The sequence below is a fragment of the Rhipicephalus sanguineus genome, chromosome 1, assembly GCF_013339695.2.
Source record: "Rhipicephalus sanguineus isolate Rsan-2018 chromosome 1, BIME_Rsan_1.4, whole genome shotgun sequence".
In the NCBI taxonomy this organism is placed as follows: Eukaryota; Metazoa; Arthropoda; class Arachnida; order Ixodida; family Ixodidae; genus Rhipicephalus; species Rhipicephalus sanguineus.
The window spans coordinates 129,513,609-129,539,522 of NC_051176.1; the positions used below are offsets into that span (position 1 = coordinate 129,513,609).

The 25,914-nt window shown below is 50.7% G+C and overlaps 1 protein-coding gene across 4 annotated transcripts in view; it reads right to left on the reverse strand.

The window, feature by feature from the left end:
* The window catches only part of LOC119397769 (protein spitz), a 143,422-nt gene that overhangs the window by 43,439 nt on the left and 74,069 nt on the right, over positions 1-25,914 (reverse strand). Inside the window, exon 1 of one of the 4 annotated variants that reach the window (XM_037665166.2) lies at positions 13,620-14,338. The exons of the other annotated variants lie outside the window; for them this stretch is intronic. Coding sequence (XP_037521094.1) covers positions 13,620-13,842 — 223 coding nt within the window. The 5' untranslated portion in view covers positions 13,843-14,338. Of the gene's footprint in view, positions 1-13,619; positions 14,339-25,914 lie in introns of those variants that run through there. 4 annotated transcript variants of the gene reach the window in all.

Consider the following 25,914-nt stretch of genomic DNA (forward strand, 5'->3'; position numbering starts at 1 on the left):
GCGCCATCGCAATTAGACACGCCCGGCGGCAGCAGCAGCACGAGGCGCCAGATTGACGCGCAAGTCCCCGATCGCGCGCTGCAAACAAATCCGCACCAGAGGCCACCCCGAATCAAAAAGCTCCTGCGCCGGGAGGCCTGTCCGTCCAACGAGAGACAGCGGGGCCTCGTTTGCCAAAAGTGACCAGAGAGAGGGGGGGACCCGTGCCTGTTCCGGGACGGAGAGGGACCGGGTCGCCGCCGCCGCCGACCGTGGGAAAACCGCCCACACCGCGGGCCGCCGCTCCCTCGCGTCGGCAAGCAAGGAACCGCGGCAGCCACGGCCGCCCAGTGTGGCGGCACGTGAAGCCCGACGCGAGAGCACGCCCCCCCCCCCCCCCTCTCCCTCTCGCGTGCCCAGACCGCGGCAGGCCCAGACACGACGCTCGACACAGGGTTGATGCCCGGAAAACGAGCCAAGTAGAAGTGCTCGAGCCGCATGAAATTAAGCCGATATTTTACAAAATTTCCCGATTAGTGAGTACTGTTCGCTCGACTGGGACGCACATAGTGGTTACCAGCCCAGCCCCCAACCCCCCCAAAAAAGGAAAAGAAATAAGACTCCCACTCAAAGGGCGGCATACAGAGCGAACGAAGCACACGCATGTATCTGCTCTTATTGTGAGAAGCTTGGCACTGATAAAACCACGTACAGTGAGCTTCTCACTCGTCGATCCACCCGGCCTAGCCGCGCTAAAAAGCGTCCAGCCCGCCGCACATGTTCGTTGTGACTGTATATTCATCTTTAGACGTATCAAAAGAAAGTGATATAAACGTACAGGATGCACGATGGATGCCGCCTTTCCTTCCCTGTGCGTACTGTTCTTCCACGTGATTATGGGAGTGACGCCAATCGACACGTGCTGTACACATGCATTTCTTCCCGTTTTCTGATTTCATGTTTTCGCTTTACATTCTCGCAATCCAAGTTATTGCACTAAAACGCAATTTCTTTGACGCCTCGTTTTTAGTGTACATCCTCGCTCCTTATTCGAAGTATCATCTCTAAATTTCTTGTAACCACTCCTAGGAGTCCAAGGCCACCCATCAGAGGCCGGTTGTACGCTTGAAATAAATCAACACATCCCCCCATGTCCTGAACTTGTTGGCAACATAAAATATACACATAATATAAATAAATAAATAAATAAATAAATAAATAAATAAATATGTCATCGCCAGGCAATCGCTTACTTTGCTGAAATAAAACTTGTTGCGTTAATTCCATACCAAGGTCGCCATCTTGTGCGCCCTCCGAAGACCCGCTGTGTGCACTATATGCCAGCGCATGGCGAGGACTTTTTTTTTTCGGTCCTAGACCGATCGAGCAGCGCACATGAGGGAGAGAAAAATGCGCAGTGGAACAGACAAAAGATGCTACGGCAATGGTCAGTAAAGGCCGCGAAAACCAGGACACGCCGCAAGAACACTTAAAGAAGGACAAGATCTGAGCAAAGGCGGCCCCCGAGGGATATCAGATATTTCTGTTCTATACAGAGAGTACCATTGTACGCCGCCGCGGTGGAGGCAGCAACGAGCGTGACTATCAAAAGGCGCGAAAGTCGTTTTGACGCGCGGCCGCAATGCTCCTCTCCATTCGAGTTCGGCAAGGGAGACGACGATCGGCCACTTTCGCCGCTCACGCGCCGTGGACGTCGGCTTCTCGTTGGCAGATGATAAACAAATAAACGGGCCGACGCCTCACGATCGAGCCGCCCAAAAAAGGAGAACAGTCAGCGCTTCGAGACATATGAAAAACATTCGCTGAGAGAGCGCACAGGAATGCGGTTGTGGAGAGAAAACAGCGTTACTTTTGCAGCGCATAAGCTAAGAACGCGCACGCCAATGTTGCTGACAGTTGGTGGGGATGACGACGAAGCTGGCCTCTGTTACAGCGCTGTATGTATTTAGTGTTGCGCATAATGTGTCCACGTAGTAGTACATATGCTTCGAGGAACATGTAGTACAGGGGGGCACTATAAACAACTTGAATCGGTCGACCTGCGTGCATTCAGGCTTGGTCGGCGGTAAGCGCGAAATCATCGGATAGCGATAGGGGTGTTTGGCACACACGTGTACCGAATATGTACGCAGAAAGCGCACTGCCGGCAAGCGGTACGTATAGCGCTTTGAACGACCGCCTGCGCGACGCTGTAATCTACCACACTCTTGCGTAGCTGGAACTTCCTTTGCGGCTCTGCAAACTTTCACGAGCCACACACGGTATACTGGCCGCGCTTCCCACTAATGACTGCTATGCAAGCTTTCTCGTTAAGCACCGCACTCCGAGGTGTCGAGACGGGCACCTGCTTCCATCCCATGCGCGTCCTCCGCCGTGCGTGTACAGACGTTTCCAGACGACCGTCGCCGCGTAGAAAGATCACTAAGTTGCGCCCGAGGACCGTGAAGACAACAGGGCGCCAGAAACCACCCGCAGTGAATGGATGGACGACAACAATAAATGGGCCGCGAACTCCCACGACGCCGGGAGGCAACGTTAACGGGCGAAACCTTGACCGCCGTGGGCGCGCGCGCCTCTGCACCTGATAAGCTGGGAAGCATCTTCTAAGGTCCCGGGACACACGCATGCGCGAGAGTCCTTGAGAAATGGATGTTCCCATGCCACCGTGACTGCGTGTGTGGCGGAACTTGGGAGCCTCGAAGCCGGTCGAGGTGATTGCTTCCAGCGGGTGACAGCAAGATTAGACGGCAACTTCCACGACCCCTACTTACCGGTGTAACCAGCGCTTGAACAAGTGGCACACAAGGTTCAGGGGGAAAAAATGACACTGGTGCATGTTATCTCTGACAAAAAAAGACGCACCAGCATCCGTAATCTGACACTCGTTAACCAAACAAGAAAATCGCCAGCGTCGTTAGGGAGACAATCGGACAACACATATTGTAAAATAGACGAATGTACCAGCAAGGTCCGTGACACATCTGGAACTGTTTCGCGCTAGTTGCAGACACAAACAAACGAACAAGTCCACCCCCCCCCCCCCCCGGCCTCCTTCCCACCCCGCACTAACACACCCAAGAAAATGACGCAAACACAAAAGCGCCACCAAGTTTGAGGAATCGAGCCCGCGAACTACGGAATCGTTTCACATTTCGGTGCGTCGCACGTCGGTGCCCCGCGCGAGGGTCGTTCTCCCTTCCCCACGGCGGCCTCGACAACGGCAGAAAGAACCTGGCGCCGTTGCGAGGGTTGGACAAAAAAGCGAGAGAGAGAGAGCCCTCCCACGGATGCATACATGCCCGTACACGCAACGTGCGTCGGGCGAGAGCGCGCGAAAGCCGCCGCCGCGGAGCCAAGCGCGCAGGTGGCAGCGCTTTCCTCATTTCTTGAAGCCACGGCGCGTACGCAGAGGAGACTTCCCCCCACATACTGACAAGGTCCCGCGCTCAACGAGAGCGACTGACCGAGTAGATACAGCCGAATTCGAATGTCTTGTACAACGACGTCACGTTTAGATCGGAGGATTCCTTGCGGCCCGCGTTGCGATGCACGACCTTTACAACGAAATGACCTGTACAACGAATCATACTGAAGGTCCTGAGCTCTTCGCTATAGAGGTGTTAAACTACAGATATGCGGCGCGAGTGTGCTGAAGGAAGTGGCGCTGCGCGACTCCCCTGTACTATGAAAGTCGTAATCGACCCGAACGTCTCGGAGAGAGGTGCAAACGAATCGCGAAACTGCACAAACGATCGCCGACAACCAGTAACCTGGCTGAAAAGGTGAAAATGTGTGCATACTGCGCGTACGTCTTCGTTTTTTTTTTCTCTCCCTCTTTCAGCAATGGAACCACTTAGGAGTTTGCGTTCCTTCACGCGTTGGTACGTGCGTACTTGTTTAGCGAAGAACAGAAAACGTGAGATTAAGTACAACAGCTCCAGGCCTGACATTTTTCAAGCTCAAAAAATTCGATTCTTGAAGGTTCATTGTACTGTGCAGGTGGTTTACGTGAGGTATCAGCAGAGAAAAATGTCTTCCATCAACTTCACTTAGCAAAAAGCGAGCGCTGAACACTCCGCTGGAATACAGCACTGTATCGGAAATCGCGAAATAAAATGAAGAATCGTCGTACAGAAATTAAAAAAAAGAGTAATCACAGACTTCCATTTCTCCATACGAACGTCTTCAACACAGTATCAAAAATTACTCAGCAAAAAGACTTTCGCTGTAGGAAGTGAAAGTTGCAATTCTGGTGTTTAACGTAATGAAACTACACAGTTGGTTATGATGAACTAGTTATGTTTGTTTTTTGTTTTTCTGACCAAGTGTTTCCTAGCGCGCACCCATAGCTCGGTGCACAAGCTTTTGCACATTGCGCATCCACCGGAATAATACGGCCGATGCCGTAGGGGATCGAACCCTCCACCTCTATAACTCGTATGAAGCGAACAGGAGCAAAGAAAAACAAAAAAGGAACAAACAAAGGGGTTAGTGAGAGAAGCTACGGAACCGCACCGGAAAAACACACACGGGGAACAGATTCGGCGGACGCTATAATGGTACTCCGTTGCGTTTACGAAAGGCGCGCCAGTCGCGGCGACCGAACACACGCACACAAGGCCGAACCGGGTTTGAGGGGATGCACGTACCGTGTTTTCCGGCGACAAACCCACCTACGGGCGATTTATATATAGACCAGTGGAAAAAAGGGTGCGCGTAGGTAGAACACCGGTGGGAAAGGAATTTGCCCGTGTATACAGGTACTTCCCACCGACTTCGTCAGACCGCGCTCGGCTCGCTTGAAAACCATAAAATGCTAACGACTGCTGCCCCCCCCCCCCTCCCCCGAACATTTCTGCATTCACTTACATCGCAGTGCGATTCGATGCACTTGGACGAACATCCACGTCGAAGGTACAACGAGGTCGAAGGTTGCGACTCCCTCACTTGTCAAAACTGTAGCAGTCCAGCTCTTCACATTGGGATAGTAAGCGACATTCTATACGAATGCCGATGCAACCTGATCAACAAGTTCCCCTCCAGGACGAACACCTGTCCTATCCCGCAACAGTTGCGGCGAATGACTCTGGTACACAGGTGATTTAGCGCAAACAGATTTGAGAGGAAGTGTACCGCGCTCGTCTCCCGGTGCACTGGTTACTGAAAACCAACGGTCCCTGCTCTCTCTCTCTCCCCTTTCTCCCGTCCTCCTCCCAGCGTTCCGAAATCTCGGCGACGACCAAGAGCCGCCGGGTTCGCGTCGCCCAAAAAACAATCGTCGGCAGCGGGGCCCTCTCCGCCGTCAACCTACGCGGGAACGGAGGGTCGGCCGCCACCACCAGCGACGGGGGTGGACAGCGTTGAAGGGGGCGCCCGGAAGCCACCACTGGAGCGGAACGCCCATACGTCACCCGCCGAAAGAGGAGCCAACGACCGCGCCGCCGCCAGGCACACACCACAGCAACAACACACAACGCCGCCGCCACACCGACTACTCTGTAAACAAAAAGAAAAAGACGGGAGAGGAACCCATGGCACGCGAGGTTCAGCAATCGTTTGCTTTGCTACCCCCCCCTTCCACCCTCCCCGCAACACGCTAGATACAGGCTTGTTCTCCCCCCTTTCTGCTACCTCGCCCGGGGCTGCCAAAAAGCTGGGCACACTGTAGCAGTCGAAGAGGGCGGCCGCCGAAGCCTCCTTGTTGAAAGAGATGTCGTGCGCGCCGAGGAGAAGCAACGGAGAAGGGGGCGCATCCGCCAACCCGCAGCAGCGAAATGCGACTCAACCAACCTGGGCTCACGCAACGCGAAAGAGAACAAGCTCAGCTTATCATCGTGTGTGCCAACAACTTATAACCGGAGGCACAGTTATTCACGCCGCTTTTGGCGGGTGGCTCCTTGTTAGTCAAGTAAACGCGTCTCCAAACTCAGTGACGTAAACATTCCCGGCCTATGTGTCCGTTAGAGAGATTAAACTCGTCTTGCCCTTCATCGAACGCGAGGGTCCGCAGCTGGACCGTTGGGACGGCGCCTAACAACCACATTTCCTCGTGCGCCCTAAAAGACTCTTCATGAACCTCAGTGTAATTACTGGACGCCCCGGACATGGGCCTACAGTGATCGCTACGAGTTCCAGCACTTATTAAGACGGTGGACGACTGCGTTTATAAAAACGGAGCACCCAGGACTGCCGCCCATAGCAACCACGGCAATCAAATGTACGTACTATGCTATAGAGCAGGGGTCTCAAACATGCGGCCCGCACACCTTTGCTAGCCGCCCGGCACGTACATGACTGTCTTCGTCTCATATAACTGTTATTCTTAATAAGCATGTTTATGAGCTACACGGACATGACTGGTTTCAAGCATATTTTCGAGATGCACCCCATGCGACCACCATGTGTTGAAACGTAACCGTGAAACAAAAACTATATATCAGAATCGGCGTCCACATTTTAGTCATTCTGGAGACTGGTATCGATATATTGTTCGAATCCTGACGCCTAATCCCCTTCAGAAATGACCTATACACGAGATATAGTAAAGACAGCCCCTTTCAAATGGCAACGTTAGCTGACCTTTCTATGCACAAACTACCCCCCCCTCACCCCCCCCCCCCTCACCCCGCTTCTACCTTTTCTACCTTCTTGACTGTTCCGGCCCTTGCGGGACTAAATTTCATGACCGCGGCCCGCTAGCTGAATTGAGCTTGAGACCCTGCTATAGATGGCTTACACGTGACGTCATGGACGCAGCTTCTGAATGTACTGGCACTCCACGATGGCGGCTTTGACGACAAACAGCTAGCGGTGAACTTGCTTCGGTGTGTGAATAAAGAACCGACCTGCACGTGATGCTTTGATAACATTAATGTGACATCGCAAACATTGCGCCCACCATGCTGGTGCACCAACACAGCGGTTTCAGTGACGTCAATGCAAGCCATCTATAGAGAGAAACGCCAATAGTGGTAGCCGAGCAGTGCGAAGTATCTGCGATTCCGGTGTGTCCGTTCGTGTAGTTGCGTAAACAAATGCGGTACAATGGAAAAGAAGAAAAGAAGAAGAAGAAAAGAGAAAGAAAAGAAAGACAGGATCTGCACACTTGTCGACGGATCTTAGGAGCAGAATAAAGGGGGAAAAAATCAACTCAAGACGGAAGAACATGCAGTCATATGCTCCAGCAGACGGGAAAATACTTGCGTTGTACATTTTCAAGGGTTTCCTAGATTTATGCGATTAACCATGACTTAGCTATAGGACATGTTCCTATTCTTGACCTATTCTCCAGATTTATATGTGCCACTGAAACAACAGTTAGAGAGTCCTGGAATAAGTTTCGTCGTAACCTTCTATACATATATACACCTGCCATCATCAACCTCCCCTCGATAAAACGTCATTAATCACCTTCGTCATATTGATATCGCTGCGTCTACGTCTCATCATTCGGTATAGCTTGTAGTATAGCTTGTAGGGGTTGTAGTGTACAAGCATGTACCGGGCGTTTCAGAAAATGTGTCCGCAAATTTTAAAGGGACACTAAAGGCAAATAACAATTTAGGTCAGAGTGAAAGTCCAATGTATGACAACTTCTAAAACACAATATTATCAACAGCAGTGCCCTACTTACCGAGAAATTAAGCTAAATGTATCACATGATGAGCGCCACGAGCGGCACATTTTCGAAGTGATCCCGATGACGTATGGAAGTCGGCCTACAATAAATCACTAGTAATCAAACTAGCAGCAGTAAAAAAAGAACCTTCCGAGCATCAAAAGACCTAAAAAAATGCTGTTTGTTCGTTTCCGCTTGATTCATGGAAAAAAAAAAAAAAAACCGTGGCGTTGCCATGGGGAACGGCGCGCGTGGTTCAAAGGTTCCGTTTTCGCCGAACTGCACCTCGCCCGTCTCAGTGGTAATTTCGGGATCGCGTACTGCCCGCGTGTGTTTTGCGCGCTCGTGAAAGTCGCTCTGACAGAAAGTTCGACAAAATGCCGCATGAGCTTCGTCGCCCGACACCGCACTGCTGGTTTCCTCGCTGCTTTCGGGCTCGGGCTCGGGAGAGTCGCTGCCGAGGCTGCTATCGTAGTACGCAACGATTCCGGCACTACGAGCCCTCAGCAGCATACCGCGTTCATCGGGGCTCAAGTCTCTGAATTGGAGCCCAGCGTCGCGAGCCAATGTCTCGTTGTCAAGTTCTCCGTCCACATCCATTGCGGCGATTGCGGCAAGCTTCGATGGCCGTTGTTGCTACTGTGGGTCCCGCTACTTCCGCTCTGCTGCTACTAGTGTTGGCGGCCGCGCAGTAAAAGCGGGCAACGTTGGGCACGGCAGCAGTGACGTATGAGAGTCGTATTTTCAGGCGGGAGATTTGAAGCGCGCTAACGCGATGCAGACCACTAAAAACGTGATTTTATTTCAAAATAAGCATTTCCTCGGCACAAAAGCAGCACTACGAGGTTTTCGGACCGCTATTTCAACAATCAACGTCGACTTAATATTTGCCTTTAGTGTCCCTTTAAGCATAACAAAATTGGGATGTTTGCTCGCTACATACGGCATTACTTTGACATCTTAAGATGACCAAGGACATTACCTACGGCTGTAATTAGAGAAATTAAGATAACTGTTTAACTAGTGGAGACAGCCGGTTGGGTCAGATGACAGAATTGGTCTTTCCTGCGAAGAGTCCATTGAAGCTTTGAGATTTCCAAAAGGCGGCCTCTTCCCGAAGTGATCAAATCAGACCAGCTTTGTCGACGGGATTGCAACGCCGAAGAGCGCAACCCGAGACGCCTATAGAATGAGCGAGCGTTATATATATCAGCCAACAATACAATTCGCTTCGTGGGTGCGCGGGATGCGCTTGCCATGACAGCACGGTGTACGCGCACGTAGGTTATAACGAATGCACAAGAACTATAGCAACACTGCAATCGTTGTTGTGGACGGCGACGTCATTCCGGTCGTCTGCTATACATGGGAGTAGAGCTCTTCGGCGCGCAGGTTTCGGTTTCGCCGACAAAAGTGGTCAAATTTCTTCATTCCGCAAAAATGGTCAGCGGCCGCTTTAGGAAAAACTCAAAGCGGCAATGAGCTTTCAGCAGGAAGGTCTTCAATTCTCCCATTCGAAGCGACCGACTGTCTCATCTATTTAAAAGTTAATTATATTAAGCTTCAAGATACCTGCTGCCACAGAAAAGGTAATTATGAAAGCAATATATATATATATATATATATATATATATATGCCATTTCTTTTACTTTTGAGGATTTCCGGACACATATATCAGGAACACCCCTTATATAGCTTCTTGGCGATAACTAAAGCACAGACGCAAAATAGAGTGGTCGCGCCAGTACCACCTTTAATAATCCCGTGAAGGCACAGCTTAGTTGATATCTGCTCTGGTCAGGGCCTAAACATTTTGCCGATAAACAAGAGTATTATTGCATTCCGGAGGATACAAATATTAAACTTGGCGAAATTTGACTTCGAAATCCCGAGATGTCACCATTGACGAACGCCGTCAGGAGGCGCAATTCTTTCAATGGAAACTTCAGGACTCGTTTTCTCCAATCATTCTATTGCCCAATGAACGAAACCAAAGTCTACAGATACTCGATTATTCGCTAATTCGCTAACGCGAGCTGCTTTCGGGGTTATCTCTTTAGTGTCCGCTTATTAGATATACACACCATCAGAGAAACACATACCAAAAGACAACTCGGCGGGCAAGGTATTCGTGTGGTCAGTAAACGAAATCAATTGCCTGTCGAGCTGTTGGCTGGCGATTTTTAATGACGCAATATGACAAAAACCTCGCATATGTGCATGCAGGCACTTCTAATATACACATTAATCAAGGTGATGCGCTGTTCCGTTAGACCCGTGAAGCAGGCAATTTTTACTATACAGCGGCCTTCGTAATTTCCTCGGTGAATTATACTCAGTTTAAAAATGTGACCAAGAAATTCTGCAACTGCATGGCGATCGCGCAGGTGTGACTTGCGCAAAGAGGTAATTTCTTTCGACCTCCGCGTAAATTTAGTCGCTATTAAAGACCTAGTTCTAACGTCTAACATCCGTTTGTCTTCTGGCTACACAGCGGCCATTTTCTATAAGTGAAGTGGAACTTTTTCACCGCGAGTGGCATATGAGGCCAACACACAATGAACCACAAGAAAGCACAGGGCCAATTAACTTTCTTTTTTTCGCTTAGAATGAATTACAGATGAGGATCTGATTTAAGGTAAACTTCGTATTTGTGATAAAAAAGAAGGAAGTGAAAATGCAAGATAAAAGCCAACTCGCTACCAGGCCCTGCGGTGCTTGCTCTATAAACCGATCAGTGGTGCCCCGAGTTGCAGCGTTCAATGATTCCATTGGCCAGCTCCTCAGATGACGCCCGAAGTGACGCCTGGAGTGGTTTGGAAAGCTTATTTCAAGGTAGGGATGGGTTGAACACCACCCCCACCCCATGCTACACTTACTGGTTAGGTGTTCCACGTCAGCCACCACTCCATATATAGGTTATGAAGTACGTGTGTACAAATCTCCAGGTAAGTAAACGGAACTGTCGCTCTCTATCGCAAGAGGAACACGTGTGCACGTAGTGACTGGGGATTCGAGTCCCGCCTTCAAGTATAAATTAAAGTACGGCCAGAGGTCTGCCAGCAGCGCTTATTCGTCTCTTTTTTTTTTTAACCACGACTAAACTGGCATGACGTAACATAATCGTTACTGAAAGTATGGCACTTGTCCGGCATTTCGGTTTTCTTTTTTTTTTTCTTTTTTCTTTAAGGAGTTGCCGTTACAAGGTGAATGAAGACATCCGAAGTTAACGAAAAACGAAACGCAGCACACAAGTTTTGCGGGCATGGCCGCAGTCACGAAATCCCTGGTCTCGGAGCCCAAACCACCAAATGAAAAACCCCGCACCGGATTCCAAAAGGTGGACACTGCTCAGGCTAAGCCAGTGGAAAACGCGACACGAAAGCGACGAGAAACGCACTAACATTTTCGTCCGTATCCGCATCAATGTGAAAAGCTTCTTTTTTCGAGCAAACTGGCTCAAGGCTGCACCCGAGATTAGACAACTTCTAAAACTCGTCCTCGATGTAGTCCGGGAAGTGTCGAGATCCCATGCGCTCGATCAATATCGACGCAAAGGAAAACACGTTTCCAAGCGGGCCTCGGTTCAGGAGCGAAAGAGGTGCCAAACATGGGTGTCGAAAGAAGCTTTCACATATATATATATATATATATATATATATATATACACACACACACACACACACACACACACACACACACACACACACACACACACACACACACACACACACACACACACACACACACACACACACACAGACGGGGCTGCTAATCAAAGCTTGTTGCTAATCCCTCGTTTGGAGGAAAGTGACGATAGCGAGTGAAACTCTTCTCTCGACCTATCGAAACGGCCGCGCGGAAACTGACGCTGCATAGCCTGTGCATGGTATCATGCGGACGCAGTCTTATAGTTGAAAGGCCTATACGACGCGTGGGACGGACCAAAAAAACCGCGCGGGTGTTCACTCCCGCACTCGCAGGACGAACTGCAGGAATTTGGAGCAGCTCATGGCGTTCGGGCTCGTTGAACGCGAAAACACGCCAAAAGCAACAAAGTGAGCCCCGCGCGAGTCGAGAAAAGAATGCAAAGAAACAGCAGCGCTCGCACAGATTATCAGGGCGGTTCCCAACTTGCACAGGGCGGAGCGTTTAAAAGCCGGATCTGTTTCCCCCCTCTTTGCTTTTTTTTTTTTTTTTCGGGTGCGCAGCTCGCGTAGAGGAGGGCTCCGACGACAGGGCTTCATCGCGGCGCCAATGTGAAACGAAAGATAACATTGAGTTTCTGTTTGTTTTTTTTTTTCATTTTAACTGCGGCCATCCGAGAGATGTTCGCGCAATAAATGACAAGAAAATTTGCAAATGATCGAAGCGGGTCGCCCATCAGTAGCCGGAGCAATTGTATACCCACATATCTTCAGGCTCTCGGGGCATCTTGTCACTCCGCATTAGGCCATCATTCCTGGAAATGATGTAACCCGATTTTCATCACGTCCGAAGAGCGCGCGGAAGCATTCACGATCCGCTTTATTTGAAGTCCGTGTTTCCGGCGAAATTTTCGGTGCAGCTTGAGAGGACCCGAACTCGTATTGAGACAAGTGTCACAGCTAGCCTTGATTGTGGCATCATCTTCATCGTCCCAAAACCGCACCGAATAATGAGGAAAAAACAAACAAACGAAGGAAGCGGGGGGGGGGGGGGGTATCGTCGTAAAGCTGTCTCAAAAGCTTTATTTTCGTTGCTGTTTAGGTCCATGGCTCGATTCTTATGAAAATGATTGAAAATAAGCGCCGCGGAATTTCCGAAGTTACGCAGCGCACAGGACAAGGGAAATGGCCTACACGCTTGCAGTTTAATTGTCGTGACGAATATGAGTGTCCATCCCCTTGAAAACGGGTTGGTGGCGTGTTCCGCCACAATAGAGGAGTCAGTACCCAAGTTCTCAATGAGATTTTCATGCGATCAAAGCTCTTGAGAATCGCACCTCACCTAATTAACCTTGCGGTTACCCCACAACTGTCGCTGCGCTTACGCTAACCACCACCGACGTCAGTCTCATTATCTCAAAAGATTATAGTATTTCTTGAAGGCCGTCAGCATTCGTATCTGCAAGCAACTGATGAATTAATCTGCCGACACTTTAGCAAAACATGCCCAACAGAATTTGGAGTACATTTGCATACTGTGAAGACAGTGTATATGCCCCTCATATGCCGCCACTACTGGTAACCAACCTTATTTCTATGGATATGCATTCCAAGATACCTTTCCATAGCTTTACAGATGCACCGGCAATGCCCTTATACTTACAAAGCACCCCCTCCCCCTTTGACATCCAGTAGCGTGGGTTTACGTATGCGTAAACCAACGCCACCTTGCGAGCCTCCACGCAGTGTCCCGAATTGAACCTTAAAACGTCCCAAGGGTAAAAATAATAAATGAACCCGCTAAACTCTAAACCTAGGGCAAAGGATATACAAACGAGGTATACGGTATCACCGGAACATAATAACAATAGTACAATGTGAATTAAGAATAGACTGGTAAGGCATTCCTGCTGAGATTGTCCTATCCTTCAATGATGATGATTATGTATCAATAGCCGTACTATGCAAGTTGTCGCGCATTACGACCGTGCTGCGTTTGCGCGCAGCGCGGTCGTAATGCGCGAACAAACGTGCGTATTAACGCCGCGTCAACCATTCCGACACTGTTCGGAAATGCGAATTTTTCCAACGCCATTTCGTACACCAGTAAAAATATGACGTAAGAAGGCCCGCTTACGGCATATTGTTGCTGGAGTGCATGCCAAACATACTGGGGTCACACCGCCACTGGAAGCCGTCGAGTGGATGTCCCCAGAGTCCGGGAACATCGAATCGACGCTTTCCACCAGCCGGATGGACCGAACACGCCAGCGGTGATGTAAACGCAGGGGCATCTTGCAACGCAGAGCCGCGTCACAAGGCAAACAAACGCAAGGGGGTGGAGTCATCATACCGATTTGCCGCGTCGGTTCGAGGACCATAAAGCTGGAACAGCAACAGCAGTCCGGCGATTCGCAGCAGCAACACCGGCAGGCGCAAACGGTGGTACGCCGTGTAGACGACGTCGCGGCGCCGTCGCCGATGGAGATCGTCGTAGTCGTCGAGGTCGATTCGCGCAGACACCGACAAGTCGGCACCGTCAGCAAAGTCGTCGCATCCACCATTGTCGTCGTCATTGCGCGGCGCAAGATCCTTCTCCGATATTCGGGGGGCCAAGCGCGAATGGGAACACTCCTAAGTAAAGCTACCTACTACTACTACTACTACTACTACTACCGTGCGCCGTTAACACAACGAGACGGCATCGGTAGAGTTGCTGCTCGGGGCACGCGCTCGGAAATCCATCGGACCGCAGCAGTGACGCTGTTCGAAGGCACGGCATCCGACGGCAGGCAGCGGCGGCACGACGCTGAGCAGCACGAGCACACCGTCCTGGCGCCTCCGACGGCGACGAGCGAACGCCGCAGTCACGGACAACATGCCGCCGCCACTGTGTACGGTGATTCCGACAGGCAGGAGGACCCAGGGCGCGGTTAGAACACGAAAAATCCACGATGGCTGCGCTACGAAAGCTACACGCACAAGAGATTGGTTGAGCAGGCAGCCGACGCGCGCGCCGCAAACACAGAACTCGACGGCGCTGGGGTTCGCGACCGACTGATGCGCCGGCAAAGCAGCAGCAGCCGCGTCCGGCCGGCGAACGAACAGCGGGATTCGCAAGGTGAGGAGGCGAAAGAAAGGGCACGCAAGGAGGGAGGAAAACGGAAGGAGAAAGATGTAAAAGGCCACAAAGACACGGAGGTGGGAAGGAGAGGAGACGCATGCGCAGAAGCGAGGCACGTGCGCAGACGTGCGCGCGCGAGCAGGCGCGTGCGGCGGCGCTACGCCAGCTGGCGGCGGGCAAAGCGCGTGCCCGCCTCTCCCCGCCCAGGCCACGAAGAAAAGCGACAAGGGGTCGGGGGACCCGAGAAGGAACCCACAGCGCAAATCAAAAAACGTCAAGCGCTCACAAACGTTCAACAAGAAACCGCACGGCAAAACATACAACGCGCGAGAAAACGGTGGCGGACGACGGCAAAAGGAAGAGCGCAAAACGCGGCATCCCTCCCTCTCCGCGAGAGATCCACCACACAGGGAATGCAGAAACAGCACAAGACGCAGCCACGAAGGCAGATGGATAGTGCGCGTTTGCATGTGCGGGGGAAACGGCGGGGGCTTGTCTACGGAGGGGGGTCAAGCATGTGCACCTAATTGGTCCGAGAGAGTATTTTTATACTCCCTGCCCAGGGCAGCTTTTCTCGGGAGCAAATAAACAGCTCAAAAATGAGCCCAAAATCCTCCTTGCCGAGCAGATGCGTCCGAATGTGCGTGTGCCGGGCGCGTGGCACGCGATATCCGAATACTCAACACTCTTAACCTCAACAGCTCCAGCCTCCTCCCCCACGCGATCTCTCCCCCGCAGGTACCGTTGTACCGTCCCCCCTACACCTTCGCGTAACTTTCTTCTTCCAAACAGCCCCTACCGCAGGCGCGTCTCTCCCGTGCACGCGACCTTCCGTTACGAAAGCCTCCCAACAGGGGAACCGCGCCGGCGTTTGAAAGATGCGTTGAAGCAACCGACGCAAGTTTCTTTCGCGGCCCATTTTGACGGCTTTTCGGCCACCCTACGTTTTACGTCACGGTCGTTTTCTCTCCGCAGGCAAACTGTTCACTTCCTCTTTCGATCGGTCATTTGTCTCCTCGATTACAAGGGCACCTCTCGATGTGCCCCGTTCCTCGAAGCGGGCACTGGAAAGGCGTCGTGGTCACGCACAAATCCTATGAGATGATCAGCGTCGAAGATGAGATCAGATTTTAAACACTATTACAGAACCACTTCAGGTTAACCGGGGTTGAGAACACAACATTCCAGAGCATGCTTTGAGTCTGGAACTGAAGCGAGCATGAAACATCCCTTGTTACGGAACTCACTCAGAGCCAGATTACGCCCTTGCACATCGGGGGAGCGCAGCGCCCGCGAACGAATTGGAACACCGTTCCGGTTGGAAATACAAGGCTAATAAATGCAGAGTAATCGTGAAAGCTCGCACCGCTCAGAAGTCGAGAAGAATCTGTTATAACCAACGAACTCGAACAAATGGAGAAAAACAGGCGAAAACATTCGCCCCTGAGCTGCGCTGTCTGCAGCAGAACGCAACACTCATCTGTCCGTAACGCAGCTAAAGTTGCGCATTTCAATTCTCGTTGATGGTAAATGCTCGAGTCCACAAGACATGTTCAGGGCATCTATTCAATGTAGGATCAATAAGCGAGAAACATGCTTGGTCTCTTTGAAGGTGCAACACGTGACCATCGCGTGCAAACACGAATGACGGAAGAGGACAAAGAATCTACGGCTGGACGGACGCTCAAAAGGAAATGATGATTTGATTTCTGCAATATAAACACTAAGTATATTTGCTGCATGTCGCGTCCTGTATGACACGTCCCAAGGCATGGTCTTTACCTGGTTTCAGCACTAAATGTCTGGAACTATAGCAAAACAACGTTTTCCCCTTATCAAACACACGCACTGCTTTATGGGCGATTTCACTGCCTGATCAAGTTCACGACGCTCACCACCACATGTAGCGAAAACGTTTTTTTTCTCGCAACCATAATCAATCATAGTCCCACTAACCCGTTATAGAGCTGCTTTCTTTCGTTCGTTTGTCATCGCAGCTGAAATAGAAAGCGCCCATTAAACGCATACTATACACATCGTGCTCTTGCAAATATGTTCAATTGGGCGCAGCATTGCAAGTGGAAGAGAAACACTCGTCTTCGAGTCAACACCTTCCACGGATGTTCAATCAATTATAGCGTCGAATTCTCACCACTCTATTATACTAAGATACTCCGCAAACCGCGCTAACGAGGTGTCGGCGCAAGACGGCAGCGGCCTTAGCGCCGAACTCCGCCCGTGTATACGCTTCCCGGACAGCCAACCAACAGGTAACAATCGTGCACACACGAGAGAGGTATGTACATGCACTGCGCGCAGGCCTGTGGGTGGCGGTGGGGAGCCGTCATCCTTCTTCGGGTCGGGTGGTCCCAGCCTGGAGGCGGACGCCGGTCGCGACCACCGTGCCCGCGCGCCATGGCATCGGCTGTCGCCTGGGCCCACTTGCTCTCCCCCTCAACAGCCCTCTTTACTTCTCGAGCACCATCCATCTTGCGACCGTCGCCTGGACGACGGACAGCCAGCTAGGAGCCAGCAGCAAAGGCATGCGTCCGCATGAATCGCACGCCCTACCCACAGCCACCCAACATGCATAAAGAAAATAGCCGATCAATCTGTCCGATTCGTTCCCTCCTGGAAATAGAGCTAAGAGAAAATCCATAATCGAATTATATTACTCAACAGCTACGTGGCGACGACCTGTATATCGGCTGCCAACAGCCCCACCATTACAAGAAAAGAAGACCAACCTCGGTTGCGGCACGGCGGCGTCATGTTGGGAAGCCCCTCACTCCGCTCTGTGCGATGCAAGGCTAACGCGCGTTCGTCGTCATCCAGCCAATGTGTCCCGGAACGCGCGTCTGAACATCGGGCCCAGCCATATATACACAAACGGAAGGCTTTTTTTTTTCCCCTCTCCGTAATCGCAGCAGCTCGCACAAAATCGCCTCGTATTTTTTTTTTCTTTTTTTTCCTAGCAAGACGGACTAACTACTATTCCTTCCGCAAAACCGCTAATCGTCAACACCCCCCCCCCCCCAATTTTTTTTTGACCATTCATATCGATTCGACCCCTTAAGAAATCTTAACTGCAATGGTTCCAGATAGATATACAAACCAAGATTCGACTTATAGCGCTCAGCATCTCCCTGGTATCAGTAAGCGCTTTCCACAAAGCGCATGAAGCATAGCGGCGTTTTTTTCAGCGACAACAGCTGAGTAGCGCGATACTGTGACCTCCGAGTAGCGAGCTCGTACGACGAACCAGACACGCGCTGACAGCAAAGTTCAACGGCAAAACAAATGCGAGAGGGGTTGTTCGGTTATCCCAAACAACTTTCTAGATTCAAACAACTCCACAACCACTGGCGAAGCCATTGAGCTGCTTGGAGGGGGGTTCCGAAAATATTCAATTTTGCATGTGTATTTATACACGGACACATACAAACGCACGCAGGAACGTATGTACCCCCCCTCCCCACCAAAAAAAAATGGCTACCCTCCTGTCCACAACCACAATAAATACACATCGTCGCCTCATGTCGATGCTGAAACACGCACACACAAAACACTGAACTCAGCTTAACCAGGGAAAATACACCACCGATATATTCTAACATGAACATTTCAAATTAGACGGCCTATTCAGCCTATTGGACTTAAAATTTTTCTCTCCGAGGAGGAGGAAATAACTTTTAAGAGGGCGATGTTTTTTTTTTTTCAGGAATTTTTCTTTCTAACAATTATTTTGGGATGTTTCCCCTATTCATTTATCTTAAATTGGCTTAAGCCCGTTAAGCCTCCTGCTGGTGCGGGCTACCCCCATTTTCCTTTTGGTTCCTTTTTCACACAGGGGGAGAAAAAGAGCGCACGCACGCACGCATGCACGCGCACACACACACACACACACACACACACACACACACACACACACACACACACACGAACGAGAGAGAGAGAGAGAGAGAGATGAGGGCCAGCAAGTGGGAGTGCGAATGCAACGCGTTCACCACGCCTGCTCGCGCCAGGAGCAGCCGAACGGTATACATAGCCGAATGCGCACCGCTTGGCCGCCGCGATGCGTTTCCTTTCTTTGCATTGGCCGTCGTTATGCCTATCGCCACCACGCTCGAAGGAAGCGGCCAATTCTTTGCGCCCGTCGGGCCTAATTCGACTGGCAGCGCGCTTCCGCGTTCGAGGCCCTTTGTTGACCGAATCGGCGGGCCAGGCAGCGGTGCCGTGCGCGCTTTGCATAACGCACTCGGACGCGGTGCAGATCGGTTACTAACCTCTGCTTGCCCGAGCCAAGGTATATACACTGCAGCAGTGTGCGCGCTGTTTTCTACTGCGCGTGCTACAGCGACGGCTACACGGGTGGTCCAATTATGTAAGCGAACCGCTGCTCGCGCGGCGGGCGTTCAAACAAAGGTTACCGCAAAAGCAGAACGACACTTCAAACCTCGCTTTGCTAGACTACGCAGGCAGATGCGTCTAGCAGACTTCCACGCAATAAATAATTTTGTTCCGGAACAGCGATAAATTAATAACGGTCCTGAAGACCAAACGCACACGTTGCTCATTTAAGACCGGGACACCAAAAAATAACACCAAGTTTCGACGGTGAAAGCGTTAATTAAAAAATCGCACTTTCGGTCATTTCAGAGAGAGGGAGAGAGAGAGAAAAGAAAACCTAATTGGAAGGAATGAAGGCTTAACTTCCCTATATGAATGCGATCACACGTATGGCATACCTTGGCCCTCAAAGAAAATCGTCCGGACTTTCTAAGTCGATTCCTTGGCCCCTTTTCAGTGTAATATACGTCATTTTTCGCCCACAAACTATTAACTCTGCCCGATCAGAAGCGGGGAACTTCAGGGCACGTCACCATCTCGTTTTCTTTTTTACAGCGAAAGCTGTTATGATATCACAACAAGGGCCGTTTTTGGCGCCGCAGTTGTCCGCCGCCGGTGTCCGTAACCACTATCGCTCGAAATAAGAAAAAAAAAACGAAATAAGAAAAGAAAAATCCAGGATGGAGCGAGGTTCGAACCTGGGCCCTCTGCGTGGGAGCCCAGTGTTCTACCTCAGAGCCATGCCGGTGCTTGAAACTGCTTTGCAAAAAGACCCCATACGGGCTTCATGTCGGGAAGGAACCACATTAACATATATAAGTAGCGTGGTAGAAGAGTCCAGGCGTCACACATGCGCAACGAGTGGGTTGTTGAATGCTTCCAACCCATTACAAAGGGTTCTGCCATGATTCTTCATCATCAGCAACAGCATCAACAAAGTGCACATAATGCCTTAGAAGTGCTTAGCGGGTACCACGGTTCTGCGCAGAATGACGAAAAGTTGCATAGTGGCTGCTTCCGTACTTCACAAAACTTATGATGATTTATAGTGTAGTGGGTTCCTCGCAAGTGCACTTCTATTGGTTGCCAAGGAAGCCCATAACGCTCCCATGATCCATTTTCTCAGGGTCCCAATAAAGTTAATTCCCTCCCTCTCTATCTCACGTTAACGCATGTTATAAAGCGTGGTGGGAGAGTTAAATAACGACCGGGAGTCACACAATGCCAATTACGTAACTAGTGGGTCATTTAAAGATTCCAACCCACTACAAGGGGCTCAGCCATAATTCTTGATCGTCATCAACCATCGCATCAAGAAAGTGCACATAGTGCCTCAAAGATGGTACCTTGCTTCTCCGTAGAATGACAAATAATGTCATGGTGGGTGCTTCCCAACTTCACAAAGGTTATGATTTGTGCCGTAGTGGGTACGTTGCTATAGTTACTTTTATAGCCACAAGAGAGTTTATAACGGGCTCTAGAAATGACGCTCTCCCAGGTTTCGCTGTGACTGTGCTGCGCTTTCCGAGCAGGCCTGGCGTTTTTTTCTTAGCCTTTTCTAGCATACTAAGCTTTCTCACGTGGTAAGCGTGGTCATTTATATTTCAGATCATTACATAACGCTCAACGTGATGACCTTTATGCTCATTATCTATAGATATGACAAATAGTACAACTCATGCCACTATTATAGATAGTGACATGAGTAGAGCTACTCGTCACCACTATTATAGATAGTATTAAGATAGATTATAGATAGTAATGGGATATAGTGCCACTAGTTCATGGCCAAGTCCCGAAACTCCTCTCACAGTCAACAGAACTCGCGAGCAATACAGGAATGAGTCTAACCGGCACCCATACGTTCGAAAGAATTTCTTACAAATGGAAAGCAATTGATAAAACGTTTCTTGCTTTTTTTTTTTTTTAGATCAAGCGGGAGCTTCCCAAATTCCTCAAGCTGCTGCAGAATGGCTGAGGAAAAAAAATCACGGGCTTACAGATATTCTCAGCATGACTGGACGAACGAGATAACATCAACAACCATCTCTTCCACATAGCGGCACGCAAGCCGGAAACAGGCTCGGTTTCCACTGGCAAAACGCGGTCTTTCGGGCCTACCAAATTAGGCAAGCAACGAAGTAGGAATCCCTCAACGACACCGATTCTTAGACGCTTTACGTACAATACATATGCCCTTTGTACGGTACAAATCCTGCTTATCGGTGAGACATCTAGCGCGCTGCGAACACGCACGAAGTTACAATTATATGGGGGTACGTAGAAATACGGTCAGCGTTTAATTTGGAGAGGCGATGTTTGCGCACAGAGCAACGATTTGCCGAGAAAACGATGCACTATGTCAGTTGTCCTGTGACCTTGTGCAAGTTTTAGGTACCCGGCTTATGGGCTTGTTCAATATAGTTAGGGTGCGCGACGTCTCATCCATAAACGCAGTCACGAAAAAAAGAAGCTATACCACGCAGTGTAAGATATGCACTCCAAACACAGTGTGGGTATGAGGCTACAGCCGTGCTCTATGCCGGGGCCTAGAGAGTGGCAAAAAAGAATGTTTGCCAGCTGCTAAGGAACATGGCGACTGCCGTCAAAACATGCCCGAGTGCGTGCGGCCTGCGTCGCTGCGTTCGATGATCACTCATACCTCATACTGTCTCTGCGTCCACGCTTCAGAACACAAAGACGTCTACAGTCGCGACAACCTGGGTAAGGCGCTTCCCGACTGTTCCCACTAATGTACGAAAACAAAAGAAGAAAAAGTGACAGCTACCATTTGTCCACCAGCGAACGGGGTCATCGCTTTTGGCGTACAAATGCGCGCGCACCTTTCAAACGATGTCGCCTGCACCGCCGCCCAGTGGGCCTCACAAAACAGCGCGACTGCAACCGACGAAAGAATCGCGCTCTTCTCCGCTACACAGACTTCGAACGGTCCTCGGGGAAATAGGCATATACGAAACTCCCACCAACCGCATACACGACTATTTGTCAACACGCCAACTTATCATCCGGAATGAGGAGAGCGAACCGAGCGGCGTCGACAGGTCGCCGGTCTGTTTCCCGGGCACAAAGTGCGCGGGCGCACGCAATCGTCCGCTATTTTCCCGTCACGGCTGTTACTTCTTTTTTTTTTTTTTTTTCGAACGTGCATTCGACAAAAGTCGAGTGCGCGGCCGGCCAGTTGACATTCTTTTGCTGCCGTTACTGCGGCCCAAAAGGGTCAACCCGCGGAAGAGACGGTATCGGGCTGTTGAGCGTCCCTGCTTGTATATATAACGGCGGTCGGTAATTGAAGCAGCTGTGGGAAAGAAAGGCACCAGAATTCGACCGACCGAGGGAAACGGGCGCCACGGAGAGTTAAACGTGAGCGAACAAACGGTAAGTCAACAATGCGCGAGAAAAAAAGAAAGCGGGGCGGTGTTCACCGGAGATTTTCTAGCAAAGCGCAGAGGAAGTTCTCGTAGTGAAGTATTGCGTGTGGGCTTTCCATACGGCCTATTCACACACAGCCCATTCACAACTCCTGTGACTATAAGTGTGGCAAGGTCCTTTTTTTCTCTCCCCGCATTAAGCTCACCGGAATGCATTCCAGTCATACGCATCATAGGAGCTACGCTCACTAAGAACAATAACATAAAAGAGAGAGAGAGGGAGGGAGATTTAGACGATTCACAGGTCAACATAAACGCCCCTCCTAGCATTATGAACACTGAGCAGAAATCACAGCGAACATCGATTTTGCATTCTTCGGGGGACGGAGAATACCCGATAAGCAGGATATAGCTATTCGCCCCTTCTCGGTCTGGGGCAACGGCGTCAGACGCCGCTGCTCGCAACTCCGCGGGCATGCGTACAGGGTATGTCACTAAAGAAGGCGGCCCAGACGGAAAGCACTGCGGCATAGCGCTGCATTCGCTCGATCCGCTTACAACTCTTCGAAAGTCGCATCACCACGACAGAACAGGCGGCGGGTCGAATACGGACGGAGATTAATGGCTGCTGAATTCGTCGACACCGCAGACTTTACGGTTCTACAGCTCCGAAGGCACGCATGTTCTATGATAAGGAGCGGTCACAAATAAATAGCAGCTGCTAGCTCTACCAGAAGTGCGGATAGTTGGGCTCACTGGTTGTGCATACTTTGAGGAACAACGCAAAAAACAGGTAAACAGAAGACGTGCACAGCGCTGTGCGTGTCTTCTCTTGTCCTGTTGTTTTTTGCGCTCTTCCTTGAAGTGTGTGTGTGTGTGTGTGTGTGTGTGTGTGTGTGTGTGTGTGTGTGTGTGTGTGTGTGTGTGTGTGTGTGTGTGTGTGTGTGTGTGTGTGTGTGTGTGTGTGTGTGTGTGTGTGTGTGTGTGTGTGTGTGTGTGTGTGTGTGTGTGTGTGTGTGTGTGTGTGTGTGTGTGTGTGCGCGCGTGTGTGTGTGTGTGTGTCAGACCAAGTCAGACCGGCAAGCTTTGCGCGTCTTCCCTGCTGGCGAATCAAATATGACACACGAATGAGTACTGCTCGAATTGGTTTCAGCTTCGCTCTCGCGCTTTAAAGCTTGACTAATTTTATTTATGAATTTACTGAGCATTTCTACTTTCAGACGCGTGACAGAATAGAATCGTCTCGGTAACATCGAATTACTATTAACTTGACACGGACAAATAATGGCCGGAGCTGGTCTTTAAACACGGCCCTTCTTACAGCGAATCTGCATACGGCTGACACCCGGGTTTCATGGCGTCGTGCGTGTGAAAAAAGTCCAGTATGTCAACAAGTGCTAGTTTGCTCAGGCTCCCATGGCTGTAGCCGTCCACGTTGGAACAAGATTAATGAAACTAGCAGCTGCAGCGTACGCGCTTTGACAGGACACGCGCGCGCCTCGGGGAAACAAGAAGCAATTGTTGAAATAATAATAATAAAGAAAAGTCCTAGGGCCTTCATATGGCGATGTAATAGGCTTATATTGCCCCCGAAAAAAAAGGCCTTTCCAGAAATGCATTTGTGCTTAAATGTGAAGCCGAAGTTAAGGGGACCGGTGTAAGCTTGGTCTTTGTAAGCTGGGTTTCCTACATGCTGTGTTGCAGTGAAGTTGCTCAAAGAAAAAAAAAAGTCGTCCACGCTGGAGCACAATGAAATAAATGAAAACAGCAGCTGCCGAGTAGCACATTCTATTTATGTTCTGCAGTAGCAATATGGCACGGTCACGCGTGGTTAGGGCTCCCGAAGAGCAACGTGTCTGCGATGAAAGACGAAGGCAACAGCAACGGGAACGTCAACGGCGGGCGCCAAACACCAATGAAGGTCGTGCACGAAACGCCAAGCGCATGCGGCAAGCCAGACAAGATGACGCATGTCGCGAAGCGGAGAACGTCGCTTAATGTGCACCTTGATGGCGGTGTCGTATAGCCCATGTATCGCGGTAGACTCTGCACAGTGGTTTGAACATTGATAGGCACGTTCACACCCTGGTCTTTGATATCAAACTGGCCTCCGCAATGACGCCTCTGTGCCGTGTGCTAAACCGCTTTGCTTGTCATCCACCTTAACAGAATGGAACGGCTCACAATTTTTTTCCAACAGCTTCCTCACCACCTGAACGTTTCACAGCGGAATATGTCAATGAAATAAGGTGTCACCACCATCTCTACGCGCTGTCGAGAGAAAGGCAATTACGAAAAGTACTCTTATATAATTAAGCTCTCAACGCAGATTGTCAAAACAAATATATTTGACAACGCGTTTCCATAACCTGCTGCCTGGAGTAAGCGAACGAGTTTCAACGCACAACCTTCGCGAGCGGCCAGTGGCGCACGCATGTTCGATCGGACCTTCTTTAATTCTGGGCCCCTGCGCGCAGCCCCTCAACTTCCTTCCCCATGGCCCGGCAGTGCAAGCCATCTTCGATGCGACCAGCGCTCCCACGAAAATCCGGCGGCCGTAGCGGCGCTGTCGGCGCGCCGGGCGAGAAAGGGCGTCGATAAAATAACGGACCGAAAACAAGGATAGGAAAAAGAAAAAAAACAGAAAGGAAAAAAAAAAAAACGGGCGCCGCCGCCGCGGCAGCAGCAGTAGAAGCGCTGTCAACCAGCTCGCGAGACGACGACGTCAAGTCGGGGGCCACTCCCGCTAAACCCGGCGCCGAATGCGTATGCGCAAATCATGAAAGAGTGCGCGCGCTACACGGAACGGGATAGGAGAAATAAAAATAAAAACCACCGAGAGACTGCTGCGCAAAGAAAACGGCATCCTCTGCGATGCTCGAATAAAGGAGCCCGCGGGCCCGCGCGCATGACGAGGAGGATGGGGGGAGGGGGGGGGGGTCGTAGAGACGACGACGGCCATCAACACAGAAGGCCAGGAACAAAGCGGCTAGGCGAGCCGAAAGAAACGGACCCGAATGTTTTCCGTCCAAAAGAGCCGCCTGCCAGCAACGAGCGAGCAAGCAAGCAACGCGCACCGCGGGTGGTAGAAGTAGCCAAGAAGGCGGCGGCGGCGCCGCTCCGCTCTTCGTATACGCGCAACGCACTCTGCCATGCGGTGGCTCGCCACCGCAGCGCAGCCGCTCTCCTTCGTACAGCGTGTTTACACAAATCCGACGGCCGACCACCGCCGCCGTGTAGTCGAAGCGGCGGCTTGATTGCTGCTCGCTCCTTCGGCGAACGAGGATGAGGGGCAGCGCTGATTTGATTGAACAGACTTGGAACAGACGCAGCGGGGTCGGCTTCGAAGCGAGCGGCTCCCGCCGGTGTTACCTCTCTCTATACAGCATGGATTCCGCTAAAACAGCAAGCACAGAATGCGCTAGAATTCGCTAAGCATCCGCGAAGAAGAAAATGCAGAGAAATGACAATGTATACAGTACGAGTTCACACACACAGCGCAACTACCAAGTTACAAGTGTGTCGGATAACCACGCCACAAGTAGTGTAGGAAGAGATGCGAAAAATCGGGGGAAACGAAGGGTTCAATATTTTCCTCGCAACAAACAACCACGTGAATGCGCAGGTATCAGGAATAATGATTTGTTAAGGAATTCCGTATCCACCAGGAAGCAGGTAGCTGTGTAAGCATCTCTGTCCAGTCTTCCGCAATACTCAGCGTAGTCGCGCCTGTCGTGCATTTGCGTGCGTGTGTCATATGTATGATGCCAATAGCGCAGCCAGAA